The sequence below is a fragment of the Crocuta crocuta genome, unplaced genomic scaffold (assembly GCF_008692635.1).
Source record: "Crocuta crocuta isolate KB4526 unplaced genomic scaffold, BGI_CrCroc_1.0 scaffold57, whole genome shotgun sequence".
Taxonomy (NCBI): domain Eukaryota; kingdom Metazoa; phylum Chordata; class Mammalia; order Carnivora; family Hyaenidae; genus Crocuta; species Crocuta crocuta.
Genome location: NW_027532163.1, coordinates 3,900,783 through 3,915,832, shown reverse-complemented (window position 1 = coordinate 3,915,832; position 15,050 = coordinate 3,900,783). Strand labels below are relative to the sequence as shown.

Genomic DNA, 15,050 nt, shown 5'->3' with positions numbered 1-15,050 from the left:
TTTTCCAGGGCAGTTAGCTGTCGTTCATCAGACAGGCTTGGGTGTAAATCCCAGTTCTGTTCCTTACTAGCCGTGTGCCTGCGGGCGTGTTAGTTAATCTCTCCAACTGACGGTGTAACTCAGTTCCTTCTCCTGAAAAATGTGGCTTCTGATAGTACCAAGCAGGAAAGGCTATTTTAAGGATTTTAAAAAAAAAATTTGAGGGGGGGGGGGACCTGGGTGGCTCAGTCGGTTAAGCGTCTGACTTCGGCTCAGGTCATGATCTAACAGTTCATGGGTTTGAGCCCTGCACTGGGCTCTGTGCTGATAGCTCAGAGCCTGGAGCCTGCTTCAGATTCTGCGTCTCCCTCTCTCCTTGCCCCTCCCCCACTCGTGCTCTGTCTCTCTCTGTCTCAAAAATAAACGTTAATAAATAAATAAACATTTAAAAAATTTTTTAAATTTAATTTTATTTATTTATTTTTGTGTTTGTTTTATTTATTTTTGAGACAGAGAGGGAGGGGCAAGGAGAGAGGGAGATGCAGAATCTGAAGCAGGTTCCAGGCTCTGAGCTGTCAGCACAGAGCCCAACGTGGGGTTCAAGCCCACAGACCCCGAGATCGTGACCTGAGCCGAAGTCAGAAGCTTAACTGACTGAGCCACACAGGAGCCCCAAATGGTTATTTATTTTTGAAAGAGAGAGCGAGCGAGTGGGGGAGAGGCAGAGAGGGAGACACAGTATCCGAAGCAGACTTCAGGCTCTCAGCTGTCAGCACAGAGCCCAGCGCGAGTCTTGAACCCACCAACTGTGAGATCATGACCTGAGACAAAGTCAGACACTCACCTGTGGGCCTCCCAGGCATCCCAAGGCTGTTTCAAGAAATAAATGTGATGTATTCTCAAGGCTTAGCACGATGCTTCACAAAAGATAATCTTCCGTCCCCTACTCCCCAAATCTGCCACTGCCCTGGTCCTGCCCATGCCACTAAATGCCCCTTGCATCTTCTACCTGCCAAGCAGGTGTGCCTGGTTGGCTCAGTCGGTTGAGTGTCTGACTTCGGCTCAGGTCATGAAGTCATGGTTCATGAGTTCAAGCCCCGCGTAGGGCTCTGTTCTGACAGCTCAGAGCCTGAATCCTGTTTCGGATTCTGTTTCTCTCTCTACTCCTGCCTTGCTCATGCTCTGTCTCTGTCTCAAAAATAAATAATAAACATTAAAAAAAAAAAAAGCCAGGCACTCCGAAATCATCTGACTCCTCTCCCCTGTCACACCTCACATCCGATCCATTATCAAGCCCTGTCACCTTGACCTTCAAAGTACATACATAGTCCAGCCACATTTCCGACCCCTCCTGGGGTCACCCATCTTTTCTCACTTGGATTTAACACATTAACCCCTGGTTTCCTCTTGTCTTCTTTAATTCTAGTCTCTGCTAGGGTCCAGGGGAGGCTTTTAAAACAGCACATCACTGCCGTCCAAAGCTGTCCAGAGGTTTCCTATCTTCCTCACAGCAGCCAAGTCCTTACAATGACCTGTGTCCCTGCCTCCCTGACCTTATCTCTCCCCTACGCCCCACCCCCTGCTTTCTGCTCCTGCAGCTCGGGCTTTCCTGTCATTCCTTGAGCCGGCTAAGCTTGCTCTCCCCTAGGCCTTTTGCCCTGGCTGTTCCCTCCTTCTGGAATGTTCTTTCCTCAGACCCCTTTCGGAGTCTATATAATGTCCCATTATCAGAAAGGCCTTCTCTGATTTCTTGCTTTGTTGCTCCATAACCCATATCTCCACCTGTTCTCATGTTTTATATTTCTTTGTCTTTCCTCCCCACTGGAATGTAAGCTTCCCAAGAACAGGGACTGTTTTTGTCTGCTGCTGTAACCTCAGGGCCTGGAAGAGTGCCTGGGGTGGCATTTGATGAAATTTGGAGAAGACAATGGTGCAGTGATTATAATTACCATCATCAATATTGTTATTAATAATGAGGGGGTTCCACTTTGTGCAGGGATCCAGGCCCTGCCTCCACTAAAGTGCGTGATGCTGGGTAAGTTACATAACCTCTCAGAGCACTGATTGTTCATTCTGTAAAATGGGTATGATAGCAGCTCGTGAAGTGTTTGGAAGGATGCTGGATGCATGTCAAGCATTTGTGAGTGCTGTCACAGAGAAAGCGCTTCACAAACACTGAAGACTTTCACTGTTATTTTCACTATCATTTTTTTTAAGAAACTGTTTATTTTTTATTTGGAGAAAGAGAGAGTGAGAGCAGAGGAGAAGCAGCGAGATTGGGGGAAAGAATCCCAAGCAGGCTCACAGCTGTCACCACAGAGCCTGATATGGGGCTCGATCTCACAAACTGTGAGATCATGATCTGAGCCAAAGTCAAGAGGGCCACTTAACCGACTGAGCCACCCAGGTGCCCCTGTTTTCATTATCATTAAATCTGGTCTCATTTCCGGTAAACCTATCTGGACCAGCTCTCCTTCCTTCTACTGATATCAATCTCGGCACTGCCTCTTACTCATTCTCATCTCGTATCATCTCCTCCTTCCTCCCTCGTTCAGGCCTCCCTCCTCCAGGAGGCCTTCCTGACTGCTTTGGTCTTCACGGTTTCCCCCGTTAAGGACTGTCTGGGTCATAGCAATTAGCACACACTTGACACCTGGCTAGATGCCAGCCTTGATGTTTGGCTATCTTATCTTCCTAACTGGACCTTGAGTTTCTTGAGGACAGGGTTGGGGTCTTCGCTGGCCTCTGCATACCCCCGGGGCCTCGTCTAGGAAGGGCACATAGACCTTCAAGGCCTCATGATCCAGTGGCCAGCTGCACAGCTGGTCTCAAGTCTTACTTGATTCCTTTCAGGTATTCCTGGGAAAATGCCATCCAAATACAGAACTCCAAGATTGTACGATGCATCCGGGTTCCCCATTTCTTCTGCTTTTAGCCAGTACTTTGCCGCTTTAGCATAATTTTTCTTGAATTTGTGGTAATACCATCCCAAGCCATTGACTGCCTGATGCAACCCCTGGATTTTAGAACAACAAAAAAGAAATTCGTTTTTTTTTTTTTAATGCAACCTAAAGAGAATCAATTGTGAAAGCACCCTGTCTGCCTGGGTCTGAGCAAAACCTTTCCTATCTCTTTTTGTGGGCAGATGGCATTAAAGAAAAGCTAAGTGTTGGAACACACGAGCCTGCCTCCAAGCCTTCCCAGGTGGATTCCATCTGGCTGCTGCTGGAATCCTTACCTCCTGGCTCAAAGGTGATGCTGACCCCCAAATCATCACTCAGCTCCTGTGGGCTCTTATGCAATGCCCTTGTCTACAAAAGGCCTCTTACTGCCCTGTGGTGTCAACAGTGACCTTGAAACTCATGAGCGCTCACCTGCGAGAGGAAGCCAGGCATGCCCCCATCCCCGGCAGGGACAGTTTCTAGGTGACTCGCCTGCCCATCTGTTGATTCCTCTGCCCTTAACACCAACAGATCCTCCAAGGGAAGCAGCGGGCAAAACACAGGTGCTTTGGGGCCACTTAGCAGCCCAGTTTTGACAGGTAGAGTCTGGTGCTGGCTGAGGCAGGGGGGGAGGGGGGTGGAGATGAGAGGAGGGTTTTAAACTGTGTCTAAACCTGGGGCTGGTACCAAGGAAGCGCTTCACGCGAATCTAGTCTGGAGCCTCCTTGTGTTTGCTGATGCGTGTGATGAGGTGCTCCCGCAAAGACTTCCACTTGTATCCACAGGGTAGCGTGCGGCTTGTACGTTAAGAGCTCATAAGCCCTGGGGGGTGTGAGGGCTTCCAATAGAGCCTCCGACCCGCAGTGAGACACCTGTGTGTAATCTGGGCACCCAGTGTTCTCATTCCTCTCCCCTACCAGCCCCACCAAACCACGAAGAAGCATGGGGAAAAAGATCCAAGGGTCTAGCAGTGCCCTTGCATCTGTGAGGCTTGGTAAGTTAGTCTCAGTAGGGAACCAAATCTCTTTCACCCCCTTTCACAAGTGAAGGACAAGTGCCCCTTAAGAATAGATGCCAAGATCCCAGTCTGAGCCTTTTCAGTCTACGACAGATCTTAAAAGGCTATAATTGCTAGGTTCTCTGTTGGACTCCAGGTGTCAGGAAGGCCAGGGGAAGGAAACTAACAAAGCTCATTAAAAGAGAAGATCCATGAGGGCAAGAATCTTAATTTTATTTCCCAAGTCCTTATATTTGTGTTTGCCACAGAGTAGGTGCTCAATAAATATTTGACAAATGAATGAAAGCTGCCTTCTGAATGTTGGTGTTAAACAAAATGGAGTCCAAGCCATATACTCCGAGGATGGAGAGTAGGATTCCGATCTGCAGGCCCCCTAGATAGTGGACTCCCAAAATAACCAAAGGACCTTGTCAAGGCTGTAGAATTACAGGGGTTTCTCCAAATGTATTTATTTGCAAATCTGCATGCATGCACCCTTGAGTGTGCTTGTGTGGGGGTGCGTGCATTGTGTATGCATCCCCTCACAAATGATTTTGTAGTGCCAGAGTGAAACCAGCTGACTTGACAATAACATTGAAGGCTAAATAGTGACAAAAGCAAAGAGATTTCTAACCCTGGCAATAAACTTGATAAACGTCTCCATTATTAAAGCACAGGAAGGAAATGAGCATTGGACGTGACAGGGTTAAACTTCAAGGGAATTAAGCTTTTGGTTTTCCGAATTCAATGGCATTAATACATACCCATTCAATTCCAAGGAGCCCTGCTCCCACCATTTGCTTGTTATCAGGGCAGCCGGTGATTATAATTTTAGCCTTCAAACAAAATCGGCCTGAATTCTATTGACTGGAACGTAAATTCAGCTTTTGAATCTGGCCGTCCCCATTGTGACAGGTTTCTGTATGTGTTGTAGCTCCAAAGTGACTAATCACCGCAATGCCAGTGACCCTCCCTCCCTACTCTGGTTTTGACCAGGGCCAAAGGCTGGCCATTCACTCTGGCAGACTTGCGAGCGTGTGTGTGTGTGTGTGTGTGTGCGGTAGAAATGTTTCCCTCTGACAATATGCAAAAGTGTTACCTTGGAAGCTGCTTTCTTCATCAGCTCTAAGGCAAGCCGTCTGTTCTTTTTCACTCCTTGACCCTAAACAATGATAAACAGCGATGAGTACGAAGAAAATAAACCCAGAGTGCACTCAAAAACATCACGCGGGTATGTCACTGGTCCGTGTAAAATACTTAAAAAATAAAAGCCAAGCCTTCTTAATTAGAAGATTTATCTTAAAGATTTCTATATACAGAGTCATTATATCATCATCACCACCACCACCATCACCATTATTTTGCTTATGTGTGTGGAGCGGAGGCAGCAGACCGTCTGACCTTCCCAGCTCAGCATCCACACAAAATCCCCCATTATCATGGAGTGAATCACATTCCTGTCTATCCACAGGTACCACTGGGAGAAGTGGGAGAAGCCCTGAAGAACAGGGCTAAATGAGTTTGGTCATCTGGGATGTGGTCCTCTGGGGATGGACTTATCTGTGAACCAGATATAGCACTTTATCTGCACTGGACAGTCAAAAGCTATCAGACCTGTCATTTGTTGCCTTCCCAGGTCCTCTTAGGAGTCCCCAAGGTGGAACACAATGGTTTCAGAACAAGCTTGAGGGCTAGTCGTGAAGGAGACAGGACCCCTTGGAAGCCACGGCCTCAAATACGGACAGAAATTGACAAGGTTCCTCTGGCAAAAGCAAGTGTTTCCAGTGGATGTGGTTTGAGCACCACCACAGAGAGAAATGGCTTTGGGGTTCTTTTTTTTAAAAAAATATTTATTTATTTTTGAGAGAGAGAAAGAGACAGAGTGTGAGCAGGGGAGGGGCAGAGAGAGACACGCACACAGAATCCGAAGCAGGCTCCAGGCTCTGAGCTGTCATCACGGAGCCCTACGCAGGGCTCGAACTCATGAACCTGAGCTGAACATGACCTGAGCCAAAGTCAGACACTCAACTGACTGAGCCACCCAGGCGCCCCTTGGGGTTCTTGCTACAAGAGAGGAACTTTGTGGGACCACACTGAGGTGTCTGCAGGACTATGTGAGGAAGTGGCAGGTCTGAGGGGGAAGCTGGAGGGGTCCCTGAGGTCTCTCTCAACACAGGACTGACAATAAAGATGGCGGGCAACGGGAGCCAGATGAAAACCGTCGCTGCTACCAAACTCAACTAGAGTCTGTGATTGACACATACACCACAGTGTCCTATGGACTCTTCCTGGCCTCAGACACAGCAGTCAGTTGATGGAGTCACATGTGACATAACGCGTAAGGCTTTGCAATGAATATAGCTTTTAACTCTGTTGGAATACTTAGCACTTATAGTAAATGAAGACAACACTAGCAAACATTCCCGTGTTAATGTTAGTGTGCCCCACACTGTGCTGTCACACCTAATCCTCACCACAAGACTGCGGACGCGCTGCGAGCATTTCCATCCGAGCCCTTGCCCAGACTAACAGTGAGTGAGACGTGGAGGCAGGATTTGAACCCAGGCAGGCAGGCTCCAGAGTCCGAGCGTACAACTACCACGCTCTATTTTCTCCTGTACATTCCAGTTCTGTGCTGAGAACATATCATGATTTGTAACCTCCTTGCAGGACCCAGAAAACTTGCAGGATATGTTTGTCTCTACTTTTTCAGGACCCAAAATAGAGCTGTGACTCCAACTAAACGTGAAATTATTTGCACCAAGTTTTCTACCAGACTTTAACTTACCTATTTAATAAAACCAATGAGCTGAAGCAAAGTTGAAGATGAAAATATTTTTCAGAAATGCACCATTACTTCATTTAATTAGAGAAGAAGAGAGAAGAAACAAGAAAGCTACTCAGAATAACTGGATAGGGCAATGAGACGACATTTTTGGACTTCTGGAAAAGTGTTAGAAACACCAAGAGCACAGAACGTTAGAACCTGGTTGAACTCAAATGTTATCTTCTCCAACTTCTTTGCTTTGAAGGAGTAATACTGGGGCCCAGAGAGGATGACTCATCCAAAGTCTTACAGTCGGATCGATGACTAGAACTCAGAGACTGATTTCTAGCTGCCGCACATTTTCCAGGATACTTGTTATTTAATCCTAAGTGGGGTAACTTCTTGCGCAAGGGCTATGCACAATACACAGATCTGAGTAGTACTGGAAGTTGTTAAGTGAGAGAAATGGAAAGTCCTGGTACCTAGTATGTGCTCAATAATATCCACTGAGTGAATTAATCAAAAACAGCTGCTGCTCCAGGAAAGGTCAAAGCTCTGTCCTCATGTGGATGCCCGACGGGGTGGCCTGGACTGTCTCGGACAAGCTGCCGTGGTCATGATGTCATCACACAGTACCCCCAATGCCCACACAAAGCCCAGAGCACAGTACCGCTGTTCACATTTGGGAAGCTCATGTTCCGCATGGGGTCTTTTCACGCGGAATCCACTTCAAGTGACCTTTGGACCAGAGGTAAAATCTTTGCTATGCTAATAAGTGGCTTCCTTCATCCCACTGAGCGATTCTTAGTTAGAATGCAGGAAAGCCCAAAGTCATTAAGGTTGGGAAAGTAGACAGTGTGTCCCCTCCAGAGTCATTTATTTATGTATTTGCCTCTCCCTGTAGACGGCGAGCTCCCGGTGGGCAGAAGTAATGTCTGATGTGTGCCGTTGTCTTCTTTGCACTTTGACAGTGGCCAGCCCCAACTCTGGCAGACGGGTGCCTCTCTGTGCCTGTCCTCTCCACAAGTGCGTGAGCCCCTCGAGGTTGGGGACATGGTGCACGCATCCATCTGCTGCTCTGTCTAGAGCAGAGTCTGGCATTTTGTCAGCCCTGAATGGGTGTTTATTGAATAAACACATGGATGCATGGGCATATGGCTAGGAGTCAAGCCGTCTCTGTGTTGACTTGACAACTGAGAAAGGAAAGTCTGGACTCTAAATTTGGAAACCATATCGACTAATAGGTTTTAAGGCTTTGGAGGGTCAGAGATGTAGCAAAGTCATGGTTGTTAAAGGTGCGTAGCCACAGCTGTGGTTCCGAAGTCAGACCTGGCCACACGAATCCACATCCTTGTCTGAAAACACTCACTATTTGAGGACAGCCGCTTTCTTTGGGCATGACATAGGATCTAAGGGTTTCCTTACCAGAGCCCACAGCTTTGCACTTTTCTAAGATTGGTGAGTTAATGTCTCTGTGTTGTTTGGGGATAAAGAACACAGACTCTGAAGCCAAAGTGCCTGGAGCTCAGTCCCAGATCTCTACAATGTACCAGTTGTGTGACCTTGGGCAAGTTAAAAAACCTTTTTCTGCCTCTGTTACCACATATATAACCAGCAAGCATAATGCACCCCTGTGCCTACCTCTGCAAGATTGTTGTGAGGATTAAATGCATTAATACATGTAAATCAGGTAATAAATGCTCAATCAGTGAGAACTACTAAGATTTCATATGAGATACAGTATTTTACATTTCTTAAAGCCCATTCATTATACTATCTCATTCAATCTATGGTCATTACCGTTGTCCCGTGAGATTAAGTAACTCCAAGAACACATAGCTGATGATTGCAGAGGGACTTGAACTCCATCCTCTGACTCCCATACTAATACTCTTTCAACCCATCCCCCATTCTCCCGTTGGCTTAAAGCAAGATCTTTGTTTTGACCAACCAGATTGTTGGTATCCAGCCCAAACACACACTTTGGTTGTAATTCAATGACAACTCTGCCTGGTGGAGAACTTGCAGTACCTTTGGGGGCGGATGGCCGTTTTCCAAACTATAAAACATGGTGCCTTCTCCAGAATGCTCCAGTTCTTGCAAAAGCAAAGAGAATCCAGGTGCCAAACATAAGGCTAATGATTAAAAATGAGACCAGGGCACCGTTTCTGATTCTACTTTTTCAGCAAATATCCCTTTCCATCAAGAGTGACGGAAGCACAAACTAGGTTTCTTCAGTTACAGATTCCTTGTTTGCCAGCACGCCTACAGGAAACTGCTCGGAAGTCTGATAAGAATTGCATAATTTTAGCACAAACTGAGGGAGTCTTACCTTGAATAACACAATGGCATAGTCATATATTAACGCGGGGTCCTCGGTCTCTAGGGCACCTTTGGCATACCACTCGATTGCCGCTTCAGGATTCTTGGCCACACCTTGCTGGCCCCAAAACAGCATCTGGGCCAATCGTTGCTTCAAGACAGTAGCAATTTAAAAGAATGACTTTCCTGTGTAATGCTTAACATAAGACTTTAAAAGGTGGCAGGACAAACCTAGTTTGTTTTCATACGAACACCAAGAATTAGGTAGATTCTTGTGTTATCTTCCATGTTATCTTCCAACTGGGAGCCCTGAAAGGTGCACTTGTGTAAATACAAGTCCTCAGCACCAGCTGGAAACAAGGCACGTAAGCATGTGTATGTGAGTGAATCTGTTGCACCCAGGGCCAGAGCTGCATGAAACTTGGTCGATAATCATGACTGTGTCTTCTCCTCAAAGCCTTTTTCCTTTGGGAGGTACTGCCTGGCCCTTAGCCTAGGGAATGACATGGAGGCCTATGCACATCTGTATCAGATCAGAAGGGCACTTATCTCTTCCCACCCCAGCATTTGTCCACATGACTGACCACCATGACACTCAAGGCTGAGAGCTCTCTGGGGATAGAAACCTCTAGATGGTTTCTGTCTGCCTTTATCCCCTCTGCCCCCATTCAGCAAAGCTCAGTAGAAGCCCATGGAAGCCACTCAACAAAGATTTGCTAAATGAAGGAAGGAAAGTTCATGCCAGCTCTGGAGTACCCAGGAAATGGCTCTGGCAGTGGGATTTCCAGAACTATGTACCAGAATTCCCTCCTGCACTAGAAAGACTGCTAACTAAGGATAGATGTCCAACGAGGGAGCCAGAGCAATGTTTGTTAACATTCCGGCCCAATCTGGCCTCTTGTGGTCTTTCTTTCTGCTGCTTCTCTCATCTTCTTCTCTTCCTTCCCCCCACCCTTCAAATACTTATAACGTCCCTCAAAGTATCTCCTGAAATGCTAGGAAGACCTCTACTTACGGGTGAGAGGCCCATTCATCACTAAAGGATCTATTGAACTATTTGCTTGTCGATACATTTGTTCTTTTCTGTTCTCTTTCTTTTTCCCATTTCTGAGTTTCTGCCTGCTTCACAGACCCAGAGGCTCTTCCCATACCGTGTGCTCACCAGGAGCACAGAGCAAAAGCTATAAATCCATTCTTTGGGAAAGAGGCTTTCTCCCAACCAGTGCAATCAGCCTAAGCTGGCTCCCATCAAGGGCTTCTCTTCATAGTGAAATCAAGGCAAGAAGTCAGATAGAGAACATTCTCCCAGCTTTCTGCCTTTCCTGGTACCTCTGAAAAGTCCATCCAAAAACACAAGACCAGTTCAAGAGACAAGGTTGGTCCTCTGGTCTAACATACTGCATGTGATTTTCCGATATTCTCTTAGCTGAATTCATGGCCCTTCTTCTTGATATCCATCTAAGCTCTCCTGCACCCCAAGATGCTTCTTTTTTATTTCTATCCAATGCACTAAAATGTCTGACAGTAGTCTTTAGGACAGATCACAAACATTGCAGCTCTCCTTCTGGGTGCCGGATAGGACTACACTTCCGGCCCACCTGAAGTCAAGAGAGTCCAGGTGATGCATTGGCCAGCGAAATGTGGGAAGTGGCTTCTCCCACTTCTGTGCAGAGCCCCACTGCAGTGGCTGTGGGAGGCTGTCTTGCAACAAAGCCATTATTGGCTTGGTTTGCAGGGGCCCAAGAGAGCACAGTACATGCCAACCCCATGGGTACTGGAAGCCAGAAACTAACTTATGTTGTTTCAAGCCACTGAGGTTCGGGATAATCTGTTACTATGGCATAACCTGGTCTAGTATAGCTGCTAGAATTTCCAAAACAGAGGACCGCATTTTTACCTGAGCTGCTGCATTGCCTCGGGTGGCCTCATGTTTCAACCACATGAAGACATCTCCATCCTCTTTGGTTTGTACCTTGAGCGTTTCATCATCCTTTAGTCTAATTGTCTCAACGTACGCCTGAAAAGGAAAGAAGGAGAGGAGTGAGAGAGGGCGGGAAGAAGGAAGAGAAAAAGGAGGGGGAGAAGGGAAATGTCCAAATGACTTGGGCACGCAAAAGCCTTGACATTATTCTTAAACTAGCAATTGCTCAAGTAAAAACTATATGAATAATTGAAATACAAGGTGTGTTCACAGTGCCATAAGATCAAATTCTTTTCAAATGAATGTATTACATCTCCTGTATCTAAATGGGCCTATTTGTTCCTATCAAAGCCTTTGCCTTGGGAGGACACAATTTATTCCACTCCCACTTCTATTGCTCAACCTTGTTCAGAAGACCACTTTCATGCCACTGATTTCAGAGCCAGATTACACACAGCATCAAAAAAGGTAAATCAATATTTTCTAAGTATAACCTTGTTGGTTTTTTTTTTTTTATCCCAAAGTGTTATTATCCTGCATGACTAACCCTTTTTATTTAGCAGGCTCAGCTTCAAATATCTTTTGGCTATTTCCAAAAATTAAATCTACCCTGAAAAAAAGAGGGCATGTTAACTCTGAGGATGCGAGGAAGAATGTGCTAGAGGCTCTAAGGAGGAACCCAAAGGGGAAGTTCACAAAATGTTTTGAATTTTGCGCACAGCCTCCGAGGTATCTGACTCCTCTGCAGAAAATCAGACTCATTTTGATGTGTAAATGTTGGCTGTTTATCAAGAGACCAGTGATGTTGTTTCACAGTCTCCCCTTATACATAATGAACTAGATTTAACAATGCCATGAGGGGTACTGGGAAGGGCTTCCCACGCCCAGCACATGCCACAGGCAGATGGTTTAAAAAAAAAAGGTTTGCATGAGTTTGGGAAAGATGCCTCAGAGAACAAGGAGCCAGGCCTGATTTCCCTTCTGACCCCCTTTGTTTGTTAGTGAGGAAGAGTTCCTAGATTCACAAACTCTAGCCTGCAGCCCCATTCCTGAGCTGGTCTGGCAGCCATTTTCTCTGCTATGGCCGCATGGCACCATGGGTCCTGCTGAGAAGTGGGGACTGTGTTGGGAACCCAGCAGGCATCCCATCTTGCTCAATGTCTAACCTGGGGAGGCCACCACGGAAAGAGCAACAATGAGAATAAGGCCACCCACCACCTTTTATTGAAACCATTTTTGTGCCAAGTGTTTAACACAGCTTTTTTTCACTTCATCCTCACAACAGGACTGCGATCCAAATATCACTGTCCTCAGTTCATAGGCAGAGAAACTGAGGCCATGAATTCATGGTCACCTTGGAGAGCTGGCCCTGGAAGGAAGGAAAGGGCTCTCTCCAGCTCCCTACAGTGTCACCCTCTAGCGAGAAGGCCCTAGAATCCACTCTATCCTGTTGACTCTGACAAGGGTATGACCAACGAGCAGGCACTTCTACCGTCTGTGATAATCTGGAATTGGGCTGAAGCTGGAGCTGTTCAAATAATGGAATTCTCAGCTAGAATTTTATTTTCAGCTGGAGAGTTCAGGTGTTCCGAGCTTTGGTTGTTTTTCTTATTTTGCTTCCTTCTCTTTAACTTTGTTACGGGGCTTGAACGAAAGACATGACACATGGAGACACAGGTCCTACCCCGCGGAATTTACACTCCTAGATGTTTCTGCCACTCTCTGGCAGTGATGATATATCACTGACATATCAATGATCGATGACATACCACTGATAATATGTCATTGTTCTCATTGCTTTGCCCAAGATTAACTTCTTGAATCTTTGCAACCTTATAAGACTATCTGTGTCGATATCTCCATTTCACTGATGTAGAAACTGAGGCTCAGAAGTGAAGTAGCTTATCCAAGATCATATATTTAGTTCTTCAAGCTTAGGAGTCAAATTCGGGCTGGCTGGCTGTGGGGTCTATAGGCCTTACCACCCCGTGAAGGGCTCATGCATTTAAGAGAAAGCAAATGGTGCACTGCCTCCTTATCTTCCCTGATACATAGAGAATTCAGTGTCATGGGTGGGGCTTGGCAAAGGCCACATTTCTGAGGGAACTGGGCAGCTGTGCATAATTCTGAAGAAGGGACACATTTGTCCTTTGTATTGTCCCCTGGTCTAGCTCTCCTGGGTAGTGCAATCAAGTTTTGCAGCAGGACAGGACCATTAAGAGCACAATCTTTCATATCAGACCAAGGAGAGTTCTACCTCACCACTAACTACCCGTGGGCCTTGGGCCACTAACTTTATTTATCTGAGATTCAGTCTCTGCATCCATAAAATGAAGCTTAGCATGGTACTTGCTAGATCAAAAGCACCCAACCTAGCAGCCATTATTTTTCAAAGTACGAAGAGTCAAAAAGGGCTAGGTTCAAATCGAGGGTCCGCTACTCAATTGCTGTGTGACTCTGGGCAGTGCTTCAGCTTCTCTGAGGCTCAGTTGCCTCACTTGTAAAATGGGAACTGATCTCATAGGGTTGCGTGAAGATTCCATGAGATTATTTATAAAAGCGCTTAGCAGAGTGTGAGGTGCATGGTAAGCTCTCAGTAATGGAACCCATCATTTGGTACGTCCTTACTTTGCTCTGACATGTAAAAGGCTGAGAGCAATTTAGAACACTAGCCCTCCTATAGGTTTTGCAGTTTTATGCAGCTCACAGCCCTCCGTGGTGGGGATGGTCTATCTAAGAGAATTTTATGTGTTAGAAGATGGAAATCATAGAATGTGAAAGGGGGAGTTGTGGGGTCAGAAACGCTTTAGAGAGCACGTACCGTGTGCTGGCTCCACGAGGTACTGTGGATTCACTCATTCAAGCTGTAACAGCTGTGTGAAGTACACATCCTCAGGGCACCCATTTTACTAGTGCAAAGCTGTACAGAGACAGGGGTGAGAGAATCACCCAGGATTTCACACCCAATGAACCACAGACCTGGGACCTAAACCCGGGGAAAGGTGGCCCTGGAGCCACACCTGAACTGTATGCCACGCCCAGGCAGCTGGTGGCTTCTCCACGGTCCTGAGGTCACTACAGCGGCAGCTAACACCATGTCGGAGCCATAGGCCTGGGCCCTCTGTGAAAGCCGACAGCCTACAAAGACATCTGATGAAGGAACAACCCCTCAAAGGGAGAAACGTTTGGTTGTTCATTCATTCAAACAACATTGTGTGACCAGAGGATGATGCCTCGGATGGAAATATGACCCAACCAGGCAGAAGGTGGCATGGAGAAGCAACAGTGGGGGTGGTTGGGGGGCAGAGCTGAATAGACCCTGGCAGGGACCCAGGGGCCCCACCTTGACCAGTGCTGGGACTTCTGTAGCTTCTGAGGAGTTCTTTTTGTTGCTGTGTTATAAAATCAAGGTCTTTAGAATGAGCTCATATCCTGTGCTGCCAGGTTACAATCTGCTGACCAGGTCGGAGGTGGTCCAACGTCTGGAGACTGGACAGTCCTTACAGACCCCACACCGTCCCAGAGATGCTGTGTCACCACCTTTCCCTCTGCTCAGCCTGCAGGCTACAGGGGCGGTGTTCACACCACCATACCAGGTATCTGCCATTGATCACAGGGCAGGGCAGAGTGGAGGGGGTAGGGAGGGCAGGGGAAGGGGTGGGGACAGGAAGAGAGGATGAGGAGAAAGAAAAGAGACAAAGGGAGCGAGAGAAAAGCATGAGAGAGAAGTGGGGGGAGAGACAAAGACAGAAACAGAGATAGAGGAAGGAAAGCAGAAAGGGCAGGAATTTGAAAACCCCTCCGACTTGGCAACTGGGGCCTTCACATTCTCCAGAGCATCTGCGTCCTCTGGAGTTGTGAAATATGATGGTTCAGCCAGCGCCCCTGGGAACTCAGGAGCAGGGCAATTTCAAAGCCTACACTTAACCGCCTAGCTCCGCTAACTTCCTGTGAGGCCTGTGGGAACCGCCACTGGGAACCTGCCTCTCAGTGTGTTTAAAATCAGCTGTAACACTTGGCTCCCAAAGGTGGGGGGGGGTTCTTTGTTGAAATTTAACATTTTAGGGATTTTATTAAAGTAAGAATGGGGAAATACGAGTTGTAAGGATAAGTATCCACGAT

General features: G+C 46.8%; 1 protein-coding gene across 2 annotated transcripts in view; it reads right to left on the bottom strand.

The window, feature by feature from the left end:
• Nucleotides 1–15,050, bottom strand: part of SEL1L3 (SEL1L family member 3) — a 90,714-nt gene that overhangs the window by 28,443 nt on the left and 47,221 nt on the right. For both annotated transcript variants that reach the window (XM_077776574.1, XM_077776575.1), the window contains exons 11-14: nucleotides 10,905–11,024; nucleotides 9,018–9,158; nucleotides 5,018–5,080; nucleotides 2,819–2,995 (exon numbers count right to left, since the gene is read on the bottom strand). In XM_077776574.1, the coding sequence (XP_077632700.1) occupies nucleotides 2,819–2,995; nucleotides 5,018–5,080; nucleotides 9,018–9,158; nucleotides 10,905–11,024 (501 nt within the window). The remainder of the gene's footprint in view (nucleotides 1–2,818; nucleotides 2,996–5,017; nucleotides 5,081–9,017; nucleotides 9,159–10,904; nucleotides 11,025–15,050) is intronic.